At 43.8% G+C, this 25812-nt stretch overlaps 1 protein-coding gene across 3 annotated transcripts in view; it reads right to left on the bottom strand.

Moving 5' to 3' along the window:
* Positions 1 to 5027: 5027 nt before the first annotated feature.
* GSN (gelsolin) overlaps positions 5028 to 25812 on the bottom strand; it is a 91949-nt gene continuing 71164 nt past the window's right edge. For 2 of the 3 annotated variants that reach the window (XM_033960770.1, XM_033960768.1), the window contains exons 11-18: positions 25679 to 25769; positions 21912 to 21938; positions 16162 to 16332; positions 14639 to 14813; positions 12541 to 12662; positions 12244 to 12321; positions 8404 to 8464; positions 5028 to 5404 (exon numbers count right to left, since the gene is read on the bottom strand). In XM_033960770.1, the coding sequence (XP_033816661.1) occupies positions 5235 to 5404; positions 8404 to 8464; positions 12244 to 12321; positions 12541 to 12662; positions 14639 to 14813; positions 16162 to 16332; positions 21912 to 21938; positions 25679 to 25769 (895 nt within the window). In that variant the 3' untranslated portion in view covers positions 5028 to 5234. The remainder of the gene's footprint in view (positions 5405 to 8403; positions 8465 to 12243; positions 12322 to 12540; positions 12663 to 14638; positions 14814 to 16161; positions 16333 to 21911; positions 21939 to 25678; positions 25770 to 25812) is intronic. The other variant, XM_033960769.1, reaches the window with a different exon arrangement.

Below are 25812 nucleotides of genomic sequence, written 5' to 3'. Positions count from 1 at the left end.
GAGAGGGGTGAGCCTTGCGGGACTCCACATTTCGGCTTCCAGGCAGGGGATGAGGAACCGTTTGTGTTAACGGTGTAGGAGCGGAAGCGTAGGAATTTCTAGAACCAATCAAGGACTGTGGAGCTTATGCCTATTTCGGAGAGTTGGAAGATTAGGATGTCGTGGTGAATGACATCGAAGGCTGCGGAGAGGTCGAATTGAAGAACAGCGAATTTGTTGCGAGAATGGAGTTGTTGCACCTTAGAGATTAGTGAGGCCAAGAGGGATTCGGTGCTGAAGTTGGGTCTGAAGCCGAATTGGTGGGGTAGGAGGATAGAGAATCGTTCTAGGTAGGATGAGAGTTGGGTGGATATGATGGATTCTAATAACTTGGTTAGGAGAGGGATATTTGCTATAGGACGGTAGTTAGATGGAATAGTGGGATCAAGGTCGACCTTTTTCAGTAGAGGGAACAATGAAATGTGTCCCATGTCGGGGGAGAAAAGGCCCGATGTTAGGGCAGAGTTTATAAGGTCGGTGGGGGAAGCGATGGCCTGTGTAGGGATATTCTCGAATAGATAGGAGGGGAAAGGATCCAAAATGCACTTGCAAGTTTTTAGTTTGAGGCAGAGTTTGGAGACTTGCGGTTCAGAGACAAGCTCGAAGGTGGTCCAGGATCTGTCGGCAGGAATGGGGGTGGATACAGGTAAGGTAGGGTTGAGATCAATAGAGGTCAGGGAATTGTAGGAGACTGTGGGAGGGAAGGAGCATCTTAGAGTGGTAACCTTTTCATTAAAGAAATTTGCAAGGGTGATAGAGATGGTGGAAGCGAAGGTGGGTCTTTTTTTGTAGTTAGGGAGCGCCAGATGTTGAACAGCGCACTGATCTGGTTGTTGGATCTAGAGATCTTGTCTCCAAAGAAGTTTTTCCTGGCTTTTTTTAATGTTGAATTGTAAAATTTAATATTAGCCCTCCAGGTCTGTCTATCAGAGGGGGATTTAGATTTTTTCCATTTGCGCTCCAAAGCGCGACATTTCTGTTTCAATTCTCTGTGAAGAGGTAGGTACCAGGGGGCCTTTCGGGGGTAGGAGATGGTTTTGGTGGTTAATGGAGCAAGGGAGTGGTAGGTGGACTCGGAGAGGGCGGTCCAGTTGTGCCAATGTGATTCGGGGTCTGTAGGTCTAGGGTTGGAGGAGAGTTTGTTGAGGAGTTTGGACCAGAATAGGTTGCTCGAGGTTTTTTTGCGGAAGGTTATGGAATGAGAGGAGTGGGGTGGGGAGTCAAGATATGACATGAAGACGGGGAGACAGGTAGTCCCTAAGAAGTGATCTGACCAGGGGACTTGTTCCCAGCGAGTGTCGTCGGTTGAGGTTTTGAAGGCAGTAAGATCAATGAAGGTGGTGAAGTCTAGGGTATGCCCTTTTTCGTGGGTTGGGGATGGGGTGGGTGAGGGAAAACCTAGAGAGGTAAGGAAGTTGTTGAATTCAGATGTATCATTGTTATTTGTGTCGTCGAGGTGGAGATTGATATCACCAACAATCAGAAGTCTTTGGAATTTAAGGAAGGCATTTGTTATGGTCTCATAGACGAGATTGGAAGATTTGGTCCAAGGTGTGGGTGGTCGGTATAGTATTAGGATGCCCAATGGGTAGGTGCGGAGTTCGTCAGTGACTGAGGCAAGCAAATATTCTAGAGAAGCATGGGTGCCCGTCTCATGGAGCTGGACGTCGAAGAAAGATTTGTAGAGGAGTGCCAGACCACCTCCTTTTCGGTTGGGTCTGGGGGAGAAGAGGCCTTGGTAGCCATGGGGGAGGAGTTCATTTTGTGTGAATAGGTCGTCTTTGGCGATCCATGATTCTGTGATGCACAGGAATCCAGGGTCGAGCTCGTCTAGAAGGTCTTTCAAGATTTGGGTCTTATTGCATGCGGATCTGGCATTGCAGTAAAGTGTCGGGACTGGGGTGAGAGAGTCCGGGACAGTGTTGGGAAGATTGGCAGGGGGCAGGGGCTTTAGAGAATCTTGGTTGACTTTTCGGGGGGTTTTCTTGGGAGGGGAATTTCTGGTGCGTATCAGTGTGGGGATTCTGAGTCCGGGGCAGATGGTATTGGTGTTGGCGGGGTCGAGTAGGTTGGGGGAGGGAGGTTTCAGACAGAGGGAAGGATAGAGAGGTGAGCAGAGTAGGAGAAGAAGGATCCAGAAGGATGGATTCATGGCGGGGTGGTTGGTGTGTGAGAGTCTGCAGCAAGGGGGAGTTGGTTGAGGAAGGAGCAGGGGAACTTAAATTAAGCTGACTAAGTACGGGGCCGAGAGAAGGGAGGAGAGGCTTTTTTTTGTTTTTTTTTAAATTTATTTATTTATTTATTTTTTTAGGACTAAAGGGGGGCTGTATCAGTGAGGACAATTAGCGGCTAAGCGCTTTCCATGTGGTACCTAGAGCGGAGAGGCTTGGGGCAGTAAATGGGTAACAGGGGGATTGCACGGTTAAGGTATGTGTGTAGCCCAGGATGTGCTAGGGGAACCGGGGCAACTGAAAAAGTGAGAGACTGGTAAAAAACCTTTGGCAGAGAGTACAGTTTGGAGCAGAACTGAGCAAAAAAAAAGCAGAAAAAGTTTAGCATCAAAACATGAGCGAATACAATAGTAAAATATGGTGCAGAAACAGGGGTATAAACAGTGGTAAACTTTGACAATGGGCAGAGTCCGGGTTGGGTAAGGGGAGCTGAGAGTCTGGAGGCCCTCAGTGGACCTTGATAGGCCAAGGAGGGGGAGGGCGGTGAGGTGAGGCAGAGAGGAGCCATTTTAAAATTCCAGGAATTCCATTTTAAAATACAGTATTTAAGAACAAATATAATACAAGAATCCATTATTCAGTATCATAATACTTAACAAAAAAAAAAAGAAGTTTATAAAAGATGGGACATGTCTAATTTTCAAAAGGAGACCATCCCAAAGTTTAGTTGCTATATTCCTGAATGAAGAATCAAAGAATTGTTTAAATCTAATCACTCAAGTGAACAATTTTAGCCCCTAGTTCGGAGGGTTCTCAGCCCAGGCTTTGGGCCATACCTAGCCAGTCTGGTTTTCAGGATATCCTCAATGGATAAGCATGAGTGCATTTGCATGTGTTCTCATGCATAATCATTAGGGATATCCTGAAAATCTGACTGGCTATGTGTATCTTGCAGACAGGGTTGAGAACCCCTGCCTAGTTGATTCTTTGGAAGCAAAAGCTACAGCTATCCAGTGGCTGTACAGAACCATCCATATAGCTATCTATAGATCAGTATTCAGCACTGCTCATAGTACAGATAATGGTGCTGAATCAAAATATGTTTAAAAGAAGCAAAACATTGCCCCCATTATATGAATCCTGGAAGCTGAAGTGCTATGGAATGATGCTCTCATCCAAGGAGAGCCAACTCCAAAAATCTGATTAAAGAATAGGGGGCTCATAATAAAAAAAAAAAGTCTAAAAAGTGGCCTAAATGGGTACTTGGACGATCAAAAAGCCTGATCGTCCAAGTTCCCATAATCAAAGCTGGTTTTAGACGTATCTAAAACCAGCTTAGGCCTTTCTCCTGCCTCTATACGCACAGAGAGAAAAGAGGCGTTTTTAGAGGAGAGGAAAGGGCGGGCCGACCTAGAACTATGCGTGCAGCAGGTATAACCAAAACTTTGGGCAGGTTGCCTAGTCGGCACTTATACGTTTTGACTTAGACCAAGTCAAAACAGGTATAAGTGCCGAAAAGGGGCTGCTGAACTGATCGTGGTTGCTGCGATCAGCTCAGCGGCCCCAGCAATCGGTCACCCCCTACAGCAATGATCGCGGCAGGAGAAATGACTCATCTTCCCTGCCGCGATCCACCCTTCCCCCCCCCCCGGGTTTGGCCCATGTGCCTAAGGCCCTGCCCACAGGAGGGGCCTAAGCCTACTGGGTCTATTCTGGTTGGCCCAGGCATCTCAGGCCCCACCTGTGGGCGGGATTTGAGCCACCTGGGCCAATCAGGTCCTAAGGCCAGCCATTCAACGGATGGCTTGGCACCCATCCGTCCGACCAACGTTTTTGAAGGTACGGGGAGGTGAATGCGGGTGGGGTGTCATGAGATCGGCAGGGGGGTTGCGAGTGGGCAGGGGGGCGATCGGTAGGGCCCTTCTGTCGAGGGCAGGAGGGCTTGGGCTCCCTCCTGCCCCGATAGTGTCGGGGAGTTTGGGGGTGCCGGGGGGCAAGAGGGCTTGGGATCCCTCTTGCCTCAATAGTGTCGGGCAGTTTGGGGGCGCCTCAGGGCAAGAGGGTTTGGACTCCCTCTTGCCCCGATAGTGTTGGGGAGCTTGGGGGTGCTGCGGGGCAAGAGGGCTTGGCTCCCTCCTACCCTGATCGTGTAGCGGGATTCGGGGGTGCCACAGGGCAGGAGGGCTTGGGCTCTCTCCTGCCCGGATCGTTGTGGGAGGGGATTCTGTAACCGGTGTTATTTTTGACAGACACCGGTTACAGAATCCAGCTTTTAGGCGAAGGACTGGTTCCTCCTTCGCCCAAAAGCTCTTGTTTTGGGCGTTTGGGAGTAAGGCTTTTTTTAGGTTGATTATATGCTGTTAGTGTAGATGTAGTGGTGGTCTGGGCGTTTAAAAAGCAGGCCATTATAAAAAAAACCCTCCTTTTGGACGTTTTTTTTGATAATAGACATTTTCCCTGCTTCTACTTTCAACGTTTAAGACCTTAGGCCAAAAGGGGACTTAGACATTTTTTTTTTGATTATGCCCCTCCATATGTTTAGCAAACTTTCTAATTCATTGTAACAGTGCCTCCCTCCCCTTATAATAACTAGCCAGACATATAGCACACTTTTACTCCAGAAGATTCACAGAGGTTAACTAGTCATTAAACTGTATCGGCCTCTTTTACAAAACCACACTAGCGGCTGCGCTGCGCTAACGGCCCCGAAGCCCATAGAGATTTAAAGGGTTTCAGGGCTGTTGCTCCGTGGCTTTGTAAAAGAGGCCATATGTCTCCTCCTCCAGCTAAGTTGCTAAAGTAAAACCAATGGAAATATTTTTATTGTTATGGATTCCAATTTTTATTATTTTAAATATGTGAAGTACAGTAGCTACTAGGAAACTGCTTGTAGGAAGTGTCTGTTATTGCAAGCTAACCGGTTCTAATATATAAAATGTCTCTTGGAGAGCATGACTCTCACTCTCTCTCTCTCTCTCTGAGGCAGTAAAGGCACCAATGTTACTGCAGGTCTGGCATTTGGTATCAGACGTGAAGTTCCGCCATGGCTCTCTCCAAGGGGTCGACAGTCCAGTAATCATTGTCCCAGCCCAGGAACCAGCCAGTGAAAGTGGGTGGTTCAAATCCTTGTTTCACAACAGCGACAGATGTTCTCTTATCTCTGTTTGCAGGATCAGTTGCAATGTACTTTGAAGCTATAAAATTAGAAAAATATATTTAAAATAGCTATTAGAATTTTGTCTTAATTTCCCCCCTCCCCCCATGACCTTCAATAGGAACTTACTCCAAACTTTTCTGCAAACTTTAAAAAAATAAATAAATAGAATAGAATAGTTTAATGGCAAATTTTAGGTGGGTCAGTGGGTAAAATAAGTGGATATGATGCATTTTCTCTCAGTTCTTCCTCCCAGCTCAACTTTATCTTTAAAATACCTTAGCTCAGTGGTTCCCTAATCTGTCCTGGGGGAACCCTGCCATTCAGGTTTTTAAGATATCTGCAATGAATATTCATGAGACTGATTTGCATGCACTTCTTCCCCTGCATGCAAATTTATCTCATGCATATTCAGTTTAGATATCCAGAAAACCTGACTGGGGTTCCCCAGGACCAGTTTGGGAACAACTGCAATCTTAATGGCAGTTCTCCTCACTGTTGACACTGGCAACCCTCACATTCTTGGATCTTGCACATGAACAGAGCATGAGCGAGGTACCAGTGTCAGTGGTTTGGAGTGCTGCTGCTGACTCCTGAAGCTGGCTAAGAAGAGCTATGGTAGACTTCAACTAGCATGATTTGGGGATCCTTGACAGATACACCAAGGGTGCACCATTGCTGGTTGGGCCTGAGTTAAAAGTGGATGGTTTCTGCTCCCCATGCCTACATCCCTAGGTACATAGTAACATAGTAGATGACGGCAGATAAAGACCCGAATGGTCCATCCAGTCTGCCCAACCTGATTCAATTAAAATTTTTTAATTTTTTCTTCTTAGCTCTGTCTGGGCAAGAATCCAAAGCTCTACCCGGTACTGTGCTTGGGTTCCAACTGCCGAAATCTCTGTTAAAACCTACTCCAGCCCATCTACACCCTCCCAGCCATTGAAGCCCTCCCCTGCCCATCCTCCTCCAAACGGCCATACACAGACGCAGACCGTACAAGTCTGCCCAGTAACTGGCCTAGTTCAATCTTTAATATTATTTTCTGATTCTAAATCTTCTGTGTTCATCCCACGCTTCTTTAAACTCTGTCACCATTTTCCTCTCCACCACCTCTCTCGGGAGCGCATTCCAGGCATCCACCACCCTCTCCGTAAAGTAGAATTTCCTAACATTGCCCCTGAATCTACCACCCCTCAACCTCAAATTATGTCCTCTGGTTTTACCATTTTCCTTTCTCAGGAAAAGATTTTGTTCTACGTTAATACCCTTTAAGTATTTGAACGTCTGAATCATATCTCCCCTGTCTCTCCTTTCCTCTAGGGTATACATATTCAGGGCTTCCAGTCTCTCCTCATACGTCTTCTGGCGCAAGCCTCCTATCATTTTTGTTGCCCTCCTCTGGATCGCTTCAAGTCTTCTTACGTCCTTCGCCAGATACGGTCTCCAAAACTGAACACAATACTCCAAGTGGGGCCTTACCAATGACCTGTACAGGGGCATCAACACCTTCTTCCTTCTACTGACTACGCCTCTCTTTATACAGCCCAGAATCCTTCTGGCAGCAGCCACTGCCTTGTCACACTGTTTTTTCACCTTTAGATCTTCGGACACTATCACCCCAAGGTCCCTCTCCCCGTCCGTGCATATCAGCTTCTCTCCTCCCAGCATATACGGTTCCTTCCGATTATTAATCCCCAAATGCATTGCTCTGCATTTCTTTGCATTGAATTTTGAGTTGCCAGGCATTAGACCATTCCTCTAGCTTTTGCAGATCCTTTTGCACATCCCCACTTCAATCCCCAAGGTCATCTTTTCACTCCTTCAGGAGGCTAAGGATGAAAGGACAACAACAGTTGCTGCAGAAATGTGACAGCTATGGACCGGATTCAGAGCTGGTTACTAGAACAGGCGCCTGAGACAATGTTGATACATGAGCTCCAGCCCAGGCCCATCACGGCAATCCTAAGTATCCTGAAGAGGGGAGACAGTCACTTGTAGAAAAATCACCTGTCTGGAATTCCATTATTCTTATCAAATCTTCTCATACTATATGTTCCACAATGTACATTCTGTTACCTCCCTTCCGGATTCCATACACTAGGACTAGGTGTTCAATCCTAACCTGCAGTCCGGGTATTGTAGAAATCCACAACTTTTATGAGCACATGCTTGACCCCCTTAGCCTGAGAGTTAGTAAACAATCTCAGTTACAATTTCTGCAAGCAGTCCATGCAGATGCTCTCTTTCTATTTCGCTCGATGGATTAGAATGGCCATTTCCACGACTTCTGTCGCCTTTTCTCAAATTTTACTCTCATGCAGGCTTGTCCCCCTCCTCTCGTTTTTCTCTTTTATGTGAACCTTTTCTTTATAATATTGTAGTTCTGCCCCTCCATTCCAGTTGTACCAGTTAGTTGTTGTCTATTGAATATTACATAAGATTTTCTATTTAAGGAAAATCTTATTTGTATTAATGTACATTTTAGGTAAATTTGTGTTCCCTTATTTTAAATTGTAAAGCGCTTAGAAGACTTTCTTAAGCATCTCTATCAAATTTTAAATAAACTGTAAACTGTATTACCGAAGGCCTTTATTGGAGTGCTCGTTGCACTCTGCAGATTAGTGATACATTGTTCCTCAATGTTTTTCTGAGTTGCCTTTGTGCCTGTTTATCACTTGTTAATATTTTGCAGACTAAACCAGTTCATGAATTACTTCTGTTGAAGGGGATTCTTCCCCATACCAACTTGTCATGGATTTGTTCAGGTATGTGCTTTGGGACTTAACTGGAATTATTTACTAACTCTCAGGCTAAGGGGGTGGAGCATGTGTGTAGATTTCTGCAATATCCGGACTGCGGGTTGGGATTGAACACCTGCCACGCCCTCTCCCCTCCCATACAAATATACAAAAATGAAGAGCAAGATGATCAATCAACTCAGTTCCCTCATGTTGGATGGGGAAATGAAAAAGGTGCAGGGAGAGACCAAGCTATTATACCCCCCCTCACTTCCCTACCCTGCCCAAAATTTATTACCAGATGCTAAAGCTTCTTTCTTTTCTTCATCTTGGGCATCATTGCCAATCCACACAAACACCTAAATAGTAAAAATAAACACACATTGTTAATGTCATATGACATAGAAAGTATAATGTTTGCCTGTTACTTGGAAAGAATTTATGGCATGACTTAGCTGCAACTTGTACTGTCTTGCTAAGGAAGACAAAGTAAAACACACAAGTCGCTCACTAGTACAGGAATACCACATATACTCGAATATAAACCCATCTGAATATAAACTGAGGTGACCTTTTTCCCACCAAAAAGTTGAGAAACAGCGACCACAATATGATCAAATTCAAAGTTGAAATAGGAATACCAAAGGGAAAGAGAACCACAGCAACAACTTTTAACTTCAAGAAAGGAAACTACGAAGCAATGAGAGTAATGGTAAAGAAGAAACTTAGAAACAGCTCAAAGAAGTCGCAGACTGTAGAGCAAGCCTGATCTTTATTCAAGGACACGGTGAGCGAGGCGCAAAATCTATATATCCCCAGATTTAGAAAAGGATGCAAAAAGAGCTGAACAAAAGACCCGGCGTGGATAACTAACGAAGTGAAGAAAGCGATAGGAGACAAGAAACATTCATTCCGGAAATGGAAAAAGGACAAAACTGGGGAGAACTGGAAAGAGCAAAGGAAGCATCAAAAAGAATGTCACCTCATGGTGAAAAGAGCAAAAAGAGAATATGAAGAGAGGCAAGCCAGGGAAGCATGAAATTTCAAACCGTTCTTCAGATATGTTAAAGGAAAACAGCTGGCAAGGGAGGAGGTGGGACCATTGGATGACGGAGATAGGAAAAGAGTGTTGAAGGAGGAAAAAGAAGTGGAGGATAGACTAAACTTGTTCTTTTCATCAGTTTTTACAAAAGAGGACACATCCAACTTGCCAGAACCTGAAAAAAATCTTCAAAGGAAATCAAGCAGAAAAATTAACATCCATGGAGGTAAGCCTTGAAGACGTACATAAGCAGATAGATTAAAAACTGACAAATCTCCGGGCCAGGACGGAATCCACCTTAGGGTATTGAAAGAACTAAAGGAGGAAATAGCAGAACTACTACAGCAGGTTTGTAATCTATCCCTGTAAACAGGCGTGATCCCGGAGGATTGGAAAATAGCTAATGTTACGCCCATCTTTAAAAAAGGATCGAGAGGCGACCCGGGAAACTACAGACCAGTAAGTTTGACTTCGGTTCCGGGGAAGATGGCGGAAGCGCTGATAAAAGAAAGCATCGATGAGCATCTAGAAAGGAATAAACTGATGAAAACAAGCCAGCATGGCTTCTGCAAAGAAAGATCGTGCCAAACGAACTTATTGCACTTCTTCAAAGGAATAAACAAACGGATAGAGACCTACAAGATCATGAAAGGCATAGAGAAAGTGGAGAGGGACAGATTTTTCAAACTCTCGAAATCTACAAGAACGAGAGGGCATTCGGAAAAACTGAGAGGGGACAGATTCAGAACCAATGCTAGAAAGTTCTTCTTCACCCAAAGGGTGGTGGACATCTGGAATGCGCTTCCGGAGAGTATAATAGGACAGAGTACGGTATTGGGGTTCAAGAAGGGATTAGATAACTTCCTGAAAGAAAAGGGGATAGAAGGGTATAGATAGAGGATCACTATACAGGTCCTGGACCTGATGGGCCGCCGTGTGAGCAAATTGCTGGGCATGATGGACCTCTAGTCTGACCCAGCAGAGGCACTGCTTATGTGCTTATGTGTTACTAAAACTTTAATAAAAATCTATTGTTAAAAAAAAGATATTCTTGTTTTGGGGCCACAAATCTTGGTTTATATTCAAGTATATGCCGTACATGTAGAAAAGACAGTTTTAGCCACAGAAATGGAGTCCTCATACATTGGACTTTTCATTTATTAATGCAACAAGAAGCCCTTTTGATTTTTCTAAACAGAAAGCAGCTATGGTCTGGCTGAGAAATTAGTGATTCTCAACTCAGTCCTCAGGACATGCATAGCCAGTCAGGTTTTCAAGATATCCATAATGAATATGCATGAGATACATTTGCATGCACTGCCTCCATTGTATGCAGATCTATTTCAAGCATATTCATTGTGGATATCCTGAAATCTCACTGCCTAGGTCAGGGGTCTGCAACCTTTAAGACATAAAGAGCCACTTGGACCCGTTTTCGAAAAGAAAAAAAAACTTGGAGCCGCAAAACCATTATAAAACAAATCTAACACTGCATATATTGTTTCTTATCTTAATGCTATATACAGGATCACTAAATTGAAAATAAAATCATTTTTCCTACCTTTGCTATTTGGTGATTTCATGAGTCTCTGGTTGCACTTTCTTCTTCTGACTGTGCATCCAATCTTTCTTCCTTTCTTTCAGCCTCCTGTATGTTTCCTCTCCTCCAGACCTCATTCTCTCCCCCAACTTTTTCTTTCTGTCTCCCTGTTCCCCCTTCTTTCTGTCTCCGTGCCCTCCCCCAAGCCACTCGGTTTGCTGCCACCGCAATCGGGGAACAGCCCCCAAGCCACCGCCGTCCCAAGCTTTCCCTGCAGAAGTGTTGCGCTGACCAGCATTCCGCTCCCTGACGTCAATTCTGACGCAGGAGAGGAAGTTCCGGGCCAACAAGGCATTTCTCCTCATTCCATCCAGTCTGAGCCCCATCTCTCCTTGATCCAGCATTTCCCTTCTGTGTCTGTCAGAATTACCATTCCACCTATTTTCCAGCATCACCCTTCTTTGTGTCCATCTCACCTATATCCCTATCTCACCACTTTTTCAGAATCTTCATTTGTCTCTGTCCTTATCTTTACGCCATGTTCACCATTTGCCCTTTCAATGTCTTTATCTCCCCCCACACACTTTTTCAGCATTACTTCTATGTCTCTATTTCACCTCCTCTTCATGTCCCCTCTGTATCTCTATCCTTATTCAGTAGGTCCTGCTTACCCTTTCTCTTCTTTGTGTCACTATCTCCATTTTCAGCTTTCCCCCCTTTTCCTTTGTTAATGCACCCTGTAGCCAGAATCTTTCTACCCTCCCTCCACTCCGGCCCAGCCCAGTATGAAATATTTCCTTTTGTTTCCCTCCCCTCTCTCTTCTCCTCCCTCACCCACGAGTCCTGCACCTGGCAACACCCCCCTGCTCTGCGGCTCTCTTCAGCAACTCGTCAGCAGCGGTGATCAAGACAAGCTGCTGACATCGAGGCCTTCCCTCTACGAGTCCCGCCTTTGTGGAAAAAGGAAGTTGAAACAAGCGGGACTCGCAGAGGGTAGGCCCCGACGTCAGAAGCTTGTGTCGATCGCTGCTGCTGAGTTGCCGAAGAGAGCCGCGGAGCAGGGGATGTGGCCGGAAGCAGGTAGAAGAGAGAGGGAGATAGGAAGGCTGTAGATCTCCGGAGCATGACACCGACCCCGGCCAGGATGATTTCTTTTTCAGGCTGCATCTTACAAGTCCGGCGTCGCGGCGGGAAATAGCCATGCTGAGCAGTGAGCTCAGCACTACACAGATGAAAGCCTTGCTTGCTGATTGGTCCGGCGGCACGGCGGGACGGGGCCGCCGGACCAATCAGCAAGCAAGGCTTTCAACTGTGTATGTGCTGAGCTCACTGCTCAGCATGGCTATTTCCCGCCGCAACGCCGGACTTGTAACTGCATGCCTGCGTGACACACTACCGGAGCCGCAGCAAAGGTGGAAAAGAGCCGCATGCGGCTCTGGAGCCGCAGGTTGCCGACCCCCGGCCTAGGTGTTTCTGAAGGACTGGGCTGAGAACCTCTGCTTTAAAGGAATTTCTGCTCAAGGGGCAAGGGAAGGGCTCTAAATGGCAACACCTACCTGATCCCAGGTGTCAAGAAGCATGACATCATCTGTTGCTAGATCATCCTGAGTGATTTCACCAGGAACTTCTTCAATCTGAAAAAAGGAGAAGCAGGTTTATGAAGATCAGACTATGCTGCCCCCTTATGGCTTAAGAAGGAAAATTATTTCACCAAATCTCTTCTAATGTTTTTCACTTTATATGGGTTTGCTGGAATAAAACTACAATGCTGGCCCCTGTTGCTCTGCAGACAAACTTGTGTGTGTGTTAGTATGCCTATTAAAATGGATGTGCATTACAGAAGTAAAACATACAATGAATCGACCAGTCTTATTAGAGCAAGCAAAGAGGCGTGGGGGATGGACATTCAGTCGGTCCTTCAGTCTTGGAGACGTACGATATGCTGCTTTCCCTCCCAAAGCTGCCCAGAAATCATCTGAGGAAATAGAGAACAACGAAATCATCAGTGAAATAGAGAACAAGAAAATTTCCATCCAGTCATTCCTCAGCAACGGGTTCTGCTATTTGCTCAGAATACCTACAGGGGCAGATTATCTGCTCAGCCCTTTTCTTCCATCTCTGAGTGAAGCCATGGAATTACAACCAGATACAAGCTGAAGTTTAAAACATAAAGGCCTTCATGGGAGTGTACTCAGGTGGCCTGAACAATTAGGCAGTATCCACCCAGTGTCTTTCCGAGTCATGGGCTGCAGGCTTTGACATTATTCCATTTATTTTTATTCATACATAAGTTAGTACATTTCCAGTCACAGTTAAGTATCTTCAATTAACAGCTAATCATAAATTGCATACTCTTGCATTTTATCACTAGACCATATTTGGTTCACTGGTCATATGATTTCTTGTCAATCTTACTTCATTAGTAATTTTCCCTAACATCAGCAAATCTGTAATAGCTTTAGTCACTCACACACAATTAGTTTCACTCCTATCAGCAATTTATAGGGTTACATCTAGACCAGTGGTCTCAAACTCAAACCCTTTGCAGGGCCACATTTTGGATTTGTAGGTACTTGGAGGGCCTCAGAAATAAATAGTTAATGTCTTATTAAAGAAATGACAATTTTGCATGAGGTAAAACTCTTTATAGTTTATAAATCTTTCCTTTTGGCTATGTCTTAATAATAATATTGTCATTTATAGCTAAAGAGACATATGATCAAGAAACTGTTTTATTTTACTTTTGTGATTATGATAAACATACCAAGGGCCTCAAAATAGTACCTGGCGGGCCGCGTGTTTGAGACCACTGATCTAGACTATCTGAAATCATCACCTATTTCTAAGCATCTGGACAATTTATCACAGCATAGGCCTTCTCTCACTTCTGCATTATTCTGCCTACACCTCTTGTTCTAATGCTGACGATTAGTTGGCATTGTTCTGATTGGCTACGCATTACTGTACACAGTATCTTGGTTTGCTCATTTTTGCAATCTTAATTTGTTTGTGGTTTATAGAAGTACAGGACCCCAGAAGAAGGCCTTTTACGACCAAAACATGGCCCTTGTCAGGTCTATACCACATACTTTTTACTGTGTTTTATATTTTTATATTGTGTTTTATTTTGAATTTATCTGCTCTTTTTTTCAAATAAAGATTTCACAAGGATCATTAATTCCACAGTTTCTTTTCTGTTTGTGTTGCTGTTTTCCTTGTGGAATCTTTTTGGTGGAACCCTTTTTTGTCTTCTGAACTCTCTAATCTATCAGTGCATCACTTTCCTTTTACTGCCCTTTGGCATCACAGTTGCAGTTTGAAATCTGGAGCTGCATATGAACATTGAAAATGGTCTCTCTAACCCTCCTTTCTGGTAGAAATTGCCCCAGCTCATACTACCTGGGGCCTGTGCATCCCACTTCCAGTTTATACTGTAATATTATGTAATATTACTCGATCTTTCTCATATACTTTTACAATGATTTGGAATGGGATTCCCTCTTGTGTTAGAACTCTTCTCTCCTTCCAGATTTTCTGTAAATCTATGAAAACAGTTTTTACAACAGTTCTTAGAACATTGTTCTAAGGAAAATTAGAACAATGAGGATCTTCATTAATAAGTTATTTTTTCTCTAATCTAACTACTTTAACTTCAGTTATCAATTTTTATATGAACCGAGTCGAGCTCCTTTAAGGGAGTATATAAATCCAAGATTTAGATTAGATTAGATTATAGCTGTTCTATACAAAGAGTTCAGGCAGAACAGAGAGCCTGTCGCTTCGCCTGTGACAAATCTGGGAAAAGGGACCACAGGAATAACAGGAAACTTACAAATACTTCTGCCTATAAAATAGTTAAATTTGTCAGGGTGGAGGACTTCCCATTCTGATAGCTCATGTGGGAACTAGGAAGCACGACAGTAATTGACTTCAAACTCTCTGCAAACCTACCTGTTTCTCGACCTTCTGCGATGCTTGAAGCCCGCACTCCCAGGATGTTCAGCAGTGCTTGTGCTCCCTGTTTCTCTGCATCACTGGACCCCTGGCCAACCCAAACATAGCCAGCTGATGGTGTTTTCAAAACAAAGACATCATTGGAGTTCAGGTTGTTGGCAGCGGCCTCCAGCTGGAAAAGTCCCAGATATCATTAACATATTTCATTCACTGGTAGGATTTCATAGTGTTGGAGACAATCCAGTGCAGGAAGGGTGTGCTCAGAGCATAGCTGACCAAACTGGCACGCATGCTCAATTGTATACATGCTCAAAAAACACAGCTTCCACCCACCATCCTAGTAGTCCCAAACCTTTGGCAATTATAGTCTAAAAAAGGTTCCCAAATCAGTAGCCTAATGATTATACCACAATATTCACAGGTGCTTGCAAATACATCAACTTGTCATAACCATTGGTGGGAACTGCTTAGTGCACAGTAATTTGCAACATGGAACAACAATTGATAGTCTGACTTGGGAAGGGTCTAAACCTTTGACCTTGACCAATACTATAGAAATGGGGGGGGGGGGCAACCTAGGGTTACCATATGGCTCCAGAAAAAGGAGGACGGATTTAGACATCCGGGTCTTACTTCCATTGTGGAAGTAAAACAACCCAGATGTTTCAATCTGTCCTCCTTACTTCCATTGCTTTCAATGTAAGTAAAACCTGGATGCCTGAAACACTCTCCAGCTGCAAGCAGCACTTCCTCCCTACTGCTTGCACCAGCCTTGACTCTGAAGTCACTTCCTGGTCACAAGTGATGCCCCAAGGTAGTCATTCCCCATATCTCAAAGGGACATCTTGCCTCAACTAGAGATTGTGCGCTTTTCTATTTAGTTCTACGGTTATGGAATAATTTGCCTACAGAACTGAGAAAAGAAGAATCATATAAAAAATTTTAAAAGACATCTAAAAGTACATTTTTTTCAATTGGCTTTTTCAAAAGAGTTTGGCACTGCAATCTGTAATTTATGTAGTGACTGATTTTTAAAGAAAATTTTCAGTTTATATTGATTAGTTAATTTTTATTATTGATATTTTGAATGTCATAGAATTTTATGAATTTGAGAAAAACAAACAAAACCTCTTTCTTTTATTCTTTCCTTTTCTATTTTTGAATGGAGTTCTTTTCTTAATTGATGTGATTGTAAACCGCTTGGATCTTTTATTGGCTATTATGCGGTATATAAAGTTTTTAATAAACATAAACAGAGAAGAAGCCGAGGCCAGCACAAGTAGCAGGAAGGAGGTACTGCTCACTGCTGGCCAAGATTTCAAGAAGTACATGGGTGGGGGTGTGCACAGCGGGGGAGTGGCCCAGGCGTCTCCTTCCCTCGCTACGCCACTGATCTTGACCATGACAATTTTAATTCCCAAGCATAAACTGTGACCTCTTTAAGCAAGAAATCTTTCAACAAAATGGTGCATTCACATGGCAACTCTATTTTCAATTATATGTTCTTGTCGCAGTGGTACCTCAACTGCTCTGGTGTAGCCCGAAGAGCTGGCTCGAACTTGGAAGAGTCGCGTTTCAGCAGGCTCTGTCTGACCACCTTCTCTGGAGGTTCCACCTCTGTATACAACCAGTGGCTTCCCACCAAATATACTCATCAGGTGGGGAGGCTCCTTCCCCTGTACTACACGAACCTGAAGGAGAGGAAGAGAAATAGCTCAGGCCAAGAAACTGTTGAATCGCCTCAGAAAAGCAAATGGACCATCAACCAACAGGAACTGGAGATCTTCTCAGTTTTTAGTCTGCAGTAGAGCAAATGAAGAAAGAATCTAAACAGAGTAATTTTATAACGCTTTCTCCACAAATAAAACCTGTTTTACATGTGGAAAAACTGTTCTGGGAGTATATACAATACATGTAAAACAGAAGAACATGGAAAGAGTAAACCTTTTATCCCAGGGATATAGTTTGGGCTGCAATATACATATATATTTTATAACATATGTGAGTATTCACATATATTTAAACCTTCTTTGGAGCAGATACAAATATGTACATTACTGAGGACGCTTCTGAGTGCCTACTCATATTTTACAAAGGCATATAAGTTCTTATGTTAACATTGTAACATAAGATAAAAATTAGTGCCTTTTTGGTTTTTTTCCACACATAAGAACATAAGAATTGCCACTGCTGAGTCAGACCAGTGGTCCGTCATGCCCAGCAGTCCGCTCAAGCGGCAGCCCTCTGGTCTAAGACAAGCACCCTAACTGAGACTAGCCCTACCAGAGCACGTTCTTGTTCAGCAGAAACTTGTCTAACTTTGTCTTGAATCCTTGGAGGGTGTTTTCCCCTCTGGAAGAGCGTTCCAGCTTTCTACCACTCTCTGGGTGAAGAAGAACTTCCTTACGTTTGTACGGAATCTATCCCCTTTCAACTTTAGAGAGTGCCCTCTTGTTCTCCCTACCTTGGAAAGGGTGAACAACCTGTCCTTATCTACTAAGTCTATCCCCTTCAGTACCTTGAATATTTCGATCATGTCCCCTCTCAATCTCCTCTGTTCGAGGGAGAAGAGGCCCAGTTTCTCTAATCTTTCGCTGTACGGCAGCTCCTCCAGCCCCTTAACCAATAGACCCCTCCCCTCCCCCCTGAATAATTAGTTTATACTTTTACTATAAGTGGAAGGTTTCACATCTAGAAAAAAGCATTCTTCATGCTAAAGGGACCTATTTCATAAAGGGTTTTTTCCCACTTTGTCTCTGTGAAGAAAAATGTTTATAAATGGAGCTTTCATAAGTTGCCTAAATTCAACAGTAATTCTGTTCCCCCTACTGCTGAGGTCTGGCCTGACATGCAGAAAGCCCTTAGCTTGATCCCTGATTTGCGTCGTCCTCTTTTGGATCAGATGAGGATGCTGTGGAGGAAATATTCACAGTCCCCAAAAGGAGGATGTTATAGTCATCATGCAAGGTGACATCTTAGAGCAGTGCTTCTCAACCCCGTTCTCGGGCACACCCAGCCAGTCAGGTTTTCAGGATATCTACAGTGAATATGTATGAGATAGATTTGCATACGAAGGAGGTATTGCATGCAAATCTATCCCAGGCCTGTTCATTGTTTATATCCTGAAAGCCCAGTTGACTGGGTGTGCCCCGAGGACTGGGTTGAGAACCACTGTCTTAGAGGCCAGATTCAGGGTTCCAGAAGGATACCTGGTATATGACCTTCAACCCAAGAATGTCATTCAAATGACCAAACTAGATATGGGAAAGGGGAGGGTGGAAAAGGGGAGAGTGGCAGATATAAAGCAGCAAGATCCGTAGACAGTTGCAAATGAAGACTCATGGGACCAGATCCCAGCCACAGCTGCCAGAAAGCAATATGAATTGACTTCTGGAAACACTGTCTAGTATTAAATCCTGAAAAAAAACAACATGCTGGGTCTTAAATCATCTTCTCTCCTTCTCTTACTCCCATATTCTTTGATAAACCTATTCCAATACTTGAATCTTTTTGATATCTGGGAATTATTATAGATTCCAAATTATCCCTTTGCACAACATATCTCCTCAGTTGTGAAGTCCTGTTTTCCAGCATTTCGTAAGGTTAGATCAGCTTGTTACATTTTAGACAAAGAAGTATTATACACTTTATACCATTTTGTTCGATCAAAGATTAGCTACGGTAATATAGTCTATTCGGGTATTTCTTACTCCAATCTCAAAATACTTCAGTCTATCTAGAACACAGCCACCCATTTACCATGCAATGCTATAAGATATGATCAAGTGTCTCTTTTATTTCTACTGTTACATTAGCTCCCACTCAGGTTCAGGATTCAAATTAAAATTCTTCCTTTAGCCTTTAAAGCTCTACATATTGGTACCCCAAGTAGCAGATTTAAAAGAAACTGGAGAAAATATTTCTTCACAGAATGTATAATTAAACTTTGGAATTTGATGCTGGATAATGTGGTGAAATCAGTTAGCTTAGCGGAGTTTTTAAAAAGGTTTGAATAATTTCCTAAAAGAGAAGTCCATAGGCCATTATCGAGATGGCTTGGGGAAATCCACTGCTTATTCCTAGGATAAGCAGCATAAAACCTGTTTTACTACTTGGGAAATAGCTAGGTACTTGGGACCTATGTTGGCCACTGTTGGAGACAGGATGCTGAGCTTGATGGACCTTCGATCTGTCCCAGAATGGCAATTCTTATGTTCTTAACTTTTCTTTTTTCCCTCATTATTCCTAATATCCCCATATGTTCCCTTTGGCCCTTAAATGACCATAGATTGGTGCTTCCTGGACCATTATGTGCTGAATGGGAAACTAATCTAATCTAATCCTTAGGTTTGTATACCGCATCATCTCCACGTTCGTAGAGCTCGACTAGGTTTACAGTAGGAGAAATAGGAAGGAACTACAACAGAGGGTTAGAGGTAGAAATGTGAAGAAAATTTAGAGGACTTGGAATGCCAAGATATAAGAGACTGGTGACGCTCTTCCAGTCCGAGTATTGTCCATTTACCCCCACTCTGTTTCCTATGCTCCAGCTAGTTTTTAATTCACGTGAGCATTTCACGTGGCTTGCAATTTTCTAAAGTAGTTATTCATGTGGAACCTTGTCGAATGCCTTCTGAAAATCCAGATATACAATGTCGACCGGGTCGCCCTTGTCTATCTGCCTGTTTACTCCCTCTACCTTCTTTTCATATTTAAAACTAACTTCTTTTTCCTCACTAATTTTGACTGTACTCTATTTTAGAATTCTTATAAGCTGTTCATAAGGTCTTCCCAGTGGGCAGGGTAACAAATGATAAATAAACTTGCAATCTGAAGTTCTCACCGCTTGAGCCATATCTCTGCACTAGAACAATCTGATTTTGTCATTTTTATTATTTAGTGGCAATTTTCTAAGCCATTTGCCTGAGTAAACAGTGCAAGTAAATTGGTCTCTATCACAATTGCCATGTCGAGCTATTGTTGATTTTAAGTGTAGTTCCTTAATAAATATCTGTTTAAAGGACTCTTCCAATGGATCTACTTATTTTTAAATCCACGTACAATATTTTGCATAAAAATTTAGCCTGCACACAAACACGTCCTTTGAAAGCTGGCTAGAAGGGCCAGGGTAAACGCACACGTAGACTCCACAGCCACTTGGGCTCTTTGAAGCCCATTCTCCATAATACTTACATCAAACAGAGCTACCTGAATGCCATACCTTTTGTCACTTCACAAACTTTATATCCTACAGATTTTCTAAGAAAGGTGTGGAATGTTTACATAAGTCTCAAGCATTTAGGCTGACTCTATCGTCAAGCGGAAATGGTATACAAAAGCTATTATTCCAACCCTTATCAGAAATCTACCACCTGGAGATAGTCTATGATCTCTGTGGGCACACTGTAAACTTCTGGCGTCAAGAAAACACAATAGTGATTCTCAGTGATGAGGAAATAAGTCTCTGAACACTCTCCAATCAAGTGTTAAACTTGAATGGGACAGATTAAGATCAGTAGCAGTGGATATGGGGAAAAGGACAGCCAAGGTGGGATGATGGCATGCTGTTATATTGTGCCAGGGCAGATGGGAGAGGGGGTGCCAGTTGTGGTTTCTCATAGTGCAGGCACTGTGAGGTTGTTCAGCTCTGTAACCATCTCCCATTCAATTGAGTTTTCCTAATTAAGGATCTCAGGCTTTGAACCTGTGCTTTACAGTTTAACTCTAGGACTACATCAAGGAGATAAAAACCCTGTAGTGAGACAGGGTTGTCTTACTAAAGCCAAACAGCTTATTTTGCTTCAGAGAGGGTGTGTTTGTGGGGGGGGGGGGTGGAATGGATCTGTTAACGTGTCAAATTGCATGGCACTAAGAGCTAGATGCACTAAAGATACCGAATGGATCGCTGTTGGCCGATTCTTGAGCAATGATTAATGCGCTATCAAATTTGCATGCAAATGATTTGCACAGAGGTGCAAATCATTTGCATGCAAATACGACCGATCAATCGCTCAGTGAGCGAACGACACATGCACAGAGTCCCAACAGTAGTGACAAGGGAAGCAGCCTCCTGTCACTGCTGTTAGGGTTTCATTTTTTTTAATGGCACAGATGTTGTGTGTGTGTGTGTTACACACAAACAATCTGCTCCATTTAATTAAAAAAAAAAAAAGCCCCCCTCGCGCTGACCCCCCCTCTCTCCCGCACCACCGACTCCCCCGAAAAAATTACCTCCATTTCCCCAAAAATAGGCAGGAGGGATGCTCACTCCCTCCTGCTATGCAGAACACTCTCGTGCCATTAACCTCCCTGCGCCAGGCACCCCCAAGACACCGTCCCCCCCAGAAACTCCAAAAAATGGCATGAGGGATGCCCCCCACCCCCTAAATTCCCCCCGTACCTTTTTAAAAAGTTGGAAGCAGGAAGCCTGCTCTGAGGCTCCTGCTTTGGGCCGCCAGTCCTAAATGATGGGCCTTCCCCTCCCCGGTGTATCATGTGATGCATGGGGAGGGGCCAAAGGCCCTGATTAGTTCAGATACCTAAGGCCCCTCCAAAGAGTGGGGCCTTAGGCATCTGAGCCAATTAGGCCTTGGGCACCTCCCTCTGTATCCAAGATACTGAGGGAGGAGCCTAAAGCCCTGATTGGCCAAGTCAATTGGTCAAGTCAATTGGGGAGGTGGGGGAGCATCCAGTGGCAGGAGGGAGTGGGTTTGGGGGGACAGTGGCTCGGCAGTGCTTGACGCAGGAGGGCCAGAGTATGGGGTTTTTCTGCATGGCAGGAGGGAGTGGGTACCCTCCTGCCAATTTTCTTTCGTGCCACATTTGGCAGGGGTCATTGGGGAGGGCCATCATCGGTGGTAGGGGACCTTTTTTCTTTTTCTTTTAATTTGTCAGATATTTTTGAAAAAAAAAAAACCAGGCAGACCTGTCAGTACCAGTCTAGATTAGTCGGTTTTTCCGATCGCTAAACCCCCATTTTTTTGGAATAGCCAAGCGATGTTAGTGCATTAATCGCTTGGCTACTTTGCATGAGGTTTTAGCTCATTTGCATGGCTGGATCAGAAAATGGGCGATCGAGGAGAAAAACACGCAGCGGGCCGTTCTGTGCATCAGCTCGGTAAAAGCGATCGTCGCTAAAGCTGTGAAAACATGTTTAGCAACAATCACTGACTTTAGTGCATCTAGCCCTAAAACTTCTCTTCCACCACGACACTACAAGCAAGACTAGGTTTCAGGGGTCAGAGATACTCATCCAGACATGCAAAAATACCTGCAATCTTGATAGACTGCCACAGCTCTGCAGGGGCACAAAGGGAGACAGTGGATTTACCATTCTTTCTTTTAATTACGTTTGGCTGCAAAAAGGGTAATTTTAAACAACCAGGTTAACTTGTGCATCAGATGTATGCACAAGTTATACTAATTTTGAAAGGGAAAATGTGCACATCCTTTCCTTAAAAAAATTACCCCAGGGAATTTATATGCAAGTATTTACCTCTACTCTGAAAAATTTCCCAGCTTACTTTCTGTGCATAAGTAAATATTTTATAAAGTATGCAAGTAAAAGCTAAACCCCTCCACTTCAAATAAACGTACATGCATTTCTGGGAAAGCAATTTTATCAAAAATTATTTGTGCATATTAAACATCATTTTTCCCATGGAAATACCTTTTAAAATTACCCTATATGAGGAATTATTACACATTGCTTGCTGAACTGTTTCTTAATTATATTATAATATGAAAAGAAATGCTTCAACCAATGATCTTTACTTCCAGTCCTCAAAGACCATTGATGGGTTCGTTTTTCAGGATACCCCTAATAAATATGAACGAGAAAGATTTGTGCATTCAAATTTCTCATGCATATTCATTGGGAATATGCTGACAATTTGGCCCGTCGGTGGCCCTTGAAGACTGAGGGTGAAAACCAAAGGCTTAAAATGAAAATCATAGAGCTGAGAGTGAAAATCATAGACTGAGAGTGAAAATCATAAAGCTGCAAAAAAAAACAAAAAAACACAGCACATCACAGTAGTCCATGGACAAAATGGTGCCCAGAAGAAGTGTTACTTTTGGCTCTCTTCCCCTTTCCCTTTTGGGCTAGTGTGCTCAGGGACCAGAAAGAGCATAAAGAAGTCAATTTCGGCTCTCTATATCGAATTAAAATTATTTTTGAATATTTTTTTAGTTTTAGGAAACTTTTATTTTATGTTTTTTTAAATTTGGTTTTAATTGAGTTTGTTTGTAAACCTTGGATGCCTGTTCTTTCCTATTTTTTATGGATTTCCTTTCAAACTACATTGTTTTAATCTTGTATACCGCCTTGATATCTCTATACAATAAGGCAGTATCGACAAACTTGTTTTTTTCTGTTGTATAGAATTTTCTGGACCCCTGTTCATTTGCAAAAGTTAGATAGTTCAAAGTCTAATAGATGCTGGCATTGTCATTTTGAAATAGGGACACTGGATCATCTGTTGTTCTATTGTCCCTTGATACTTAATTTTTGGAAGTCTATATGGGGTAAAATCAACATGATATGGGAAGCTCAGATTCCGTTGTCTTATGACATAGGGCTCCTTTTACGAAATTAGCGGCTTTATCACGCGCAACTTTTAATCACGCACTAACCTCTGCACTAGCCGGAAAACTACCACCTGCTCAAGAGGAGGCGGTAGCGGCTAGCACAGCCGGCGGTTTAGCGCATGCTATTACACGCATCAAACCGCTAAAGCGCCAGACCTTAACGCCAGCACCGAGCTTATAAAAACGCTAGCACACCTTAGTAAAAGGAGCCATAAAAGTCCAATTAATGCAACTTAAAATAGGTTACTTCTTATTATGACAGGAGTTGCCATACAGCTAATTACAAAATATTGGAAAAATTGGGACAGACATAATCATAACTTTTGGTGGGAAACCCTGTGCCAATTTTATAGGAAAGAGCGCATGAACTCGGAACAATTAGGGCACTATAATAAATTTATAGAGACCTGGGGTCCATTAGTGAAATTTTATATAAGCCTTTAATTTCTGAATGAGTTTCATACACATCCAAGGAGGGTGGGGGGGGTGATATGTATTTATATTATTATTTGATAGACAGATGTCCTGTCTATTGTACCAACTGGACGTATATTCTATTGCACTTTGTGTTGGTTTTTAAAATTAATAAAGAATTCAATAAAAATAAGGCAGTATCGAATATCCTAATAAACCATCTATAATAATAAAATGCTAAGCGTGCATGCGCACTCGTGCCGTGTGTTCCCTGATCCCTTTTCTGTCGGGATGTGCCAGCATGAGTGCTACGTCACCTACGTCACACATGGCAACTCAGCTGGGGCAGTCGGGTCCTCCCCCGCCGCACCCAACCCGCCCAGGCCCCGCTCCCTCTCGCGGCGCTGGCGGCAGCTGCCAGAAGGAGGGCTTTGAGTCGCTGAAGATTGTACCTGATCAGCTTACCTGTCACCGCAGCCTCCCTCCTCTTTACCGTTGTTTCCCCCGATTATCCAGCATCCAGCCCTCCCCCCACCACCACTTCCTGTTTCCGCCGAGGCGGGCCGCGTCAGAGGGGACGTGGTATCGAAGCGCGAGTGAGCTGCAGAAGTGGTGGTGGGCGGCCTCAGGTATGAGTTTGACATTAGGATGGTGGGGAGGCCTGAGAGCAAGCGTGCGCGCACAGGGAGGGGACGGGGAGAGACGCACTGGACTGAGAGGGAGTTGGGGAAGCAGAAGAGGAGAGACCGGTCTGTTGGACCTCTGTTTGATTTCCACGTTAGGTGTTTTATTCCCTGGCTCAGCTGGTGCTAGGGAAGCTGCAGAGAGTGCGCTCACAGCCCCACCGGGGAGGCAGTCAGTCATTGCATAATGATGACCCCCCCCCCAGTGGTCAAACTTAGGGTGGCCAATTCAGTGATGAAACGGCCGTGCTAAATCTTCCTGAGAATGCTATTCTGGAGGGACTAGATTTCAATTTTCGATCTAAAAACCAAAATTTAGCTTCCAGAACTTCCCCTTCACCCTTTCCTCTGTTGTTGTTATTTTACATATACCAAGAGAGACACCTTTTCCACAACAATGTCCATTCTTGCCTAAGTGATATAGTGTGAGAGAGAGTGCCTGTTTGGGTGAGCATGTTATTTTGTTATTTGGGGGAGGGGATGTGTGTCGGTGGTGGATTTGGTAGCCCTTTGTAGATATTCAGTGGTTTGGAGTTCCTCCTCCCTCTCTCCCCCTGCCGATGGACAGACATGCAGCTGACTGTGAATGAGTATGTGGAATGCTTGGTTGGGTTAAGTATGGATGGACTTTTTCATCTTGCACCGGGGGGTGGTTTCATGGGGGGGACAGCGGGGGGGGGGGGGAGATGAGGGCCCTGCTCACATCATTAGTGACTCCGTCGCTCCGTCTCCCTAGGTGGGATGGGGCGAAAGTTGGTATTGGGGAGTAAGAGAGGGGGTTGGGTTGGCGGTGGGTGGAGTGGGTTGGGTTTTGGGGAGCTGGTGGGTTTAGGGTAGGGGGAGGAACTGTCATCCTTCAGTCATTTTGAGTGTTGTTTGCTGGGTTCTTCTACAGAGCAGACAGGCATAGCACAACAGGGGGCCAGGGAGAGAGGGAAAGGGGGCTGCTTTAGGAGAAGGGTTGTGCTAAAAAAAAGCGGCCAAGGAGAGAGAGAGAGAGAAAGAAAGACAGACATACACATCTATTCTAGCACCCATTAATATAACGGGCTTAAAGACTAGTAAAATATAAACTATTATGGTGCTGCCACTCCCACCTTACGTGCTCAGTGTTTGTGACAGCCCTGAATAGCCACAGACTCTTTTATGGACTTTTACTCAGTGTACCTTACCCTCAGATTCATCTGTAATCAGTTGTAAAATCAAGGATCTCTGTTAATGTCCCTTATAACACAACAACAACAAGGAAGTAGTTATAACACAGAACCTGTTTCTGGACCTGAGTAGGAAAATCTGTGTCATGCTGCCTTTTGTTCAGTTATCTCTGGTTAGATTAGTTAGTAGACTTTACCTGCACAGGTCCCCCACCCAGTTTCTCATCCAGCTGAGTACTCAGGAACGCAGAAGTAGTTATTTCATCTCGGGTGGAATCAACACCCTGCCTGAAAAGAGAAAAGACAACATTCCCAATGAAACTGCAAATCT

Source organism: Geotrypetes seraphini, chromosome 10, assembly GCF_902459505.1.
Source record: "Geotrypetes seraphini chromosome 10, aGeoSer1.1, whole genome shotgun sequence".
NCBI lineage: Eukaryota > Metazoa > Chordata > Amphibia > Gymnophiona > Dermophiidae > Geotrypetes > Geotrypetes seraphini.
The sequence above is the reverse complement of the archived record's forward strand: the minus strand, read 5'-3'. Positions and strand labels throughout refer to the sequence as shown.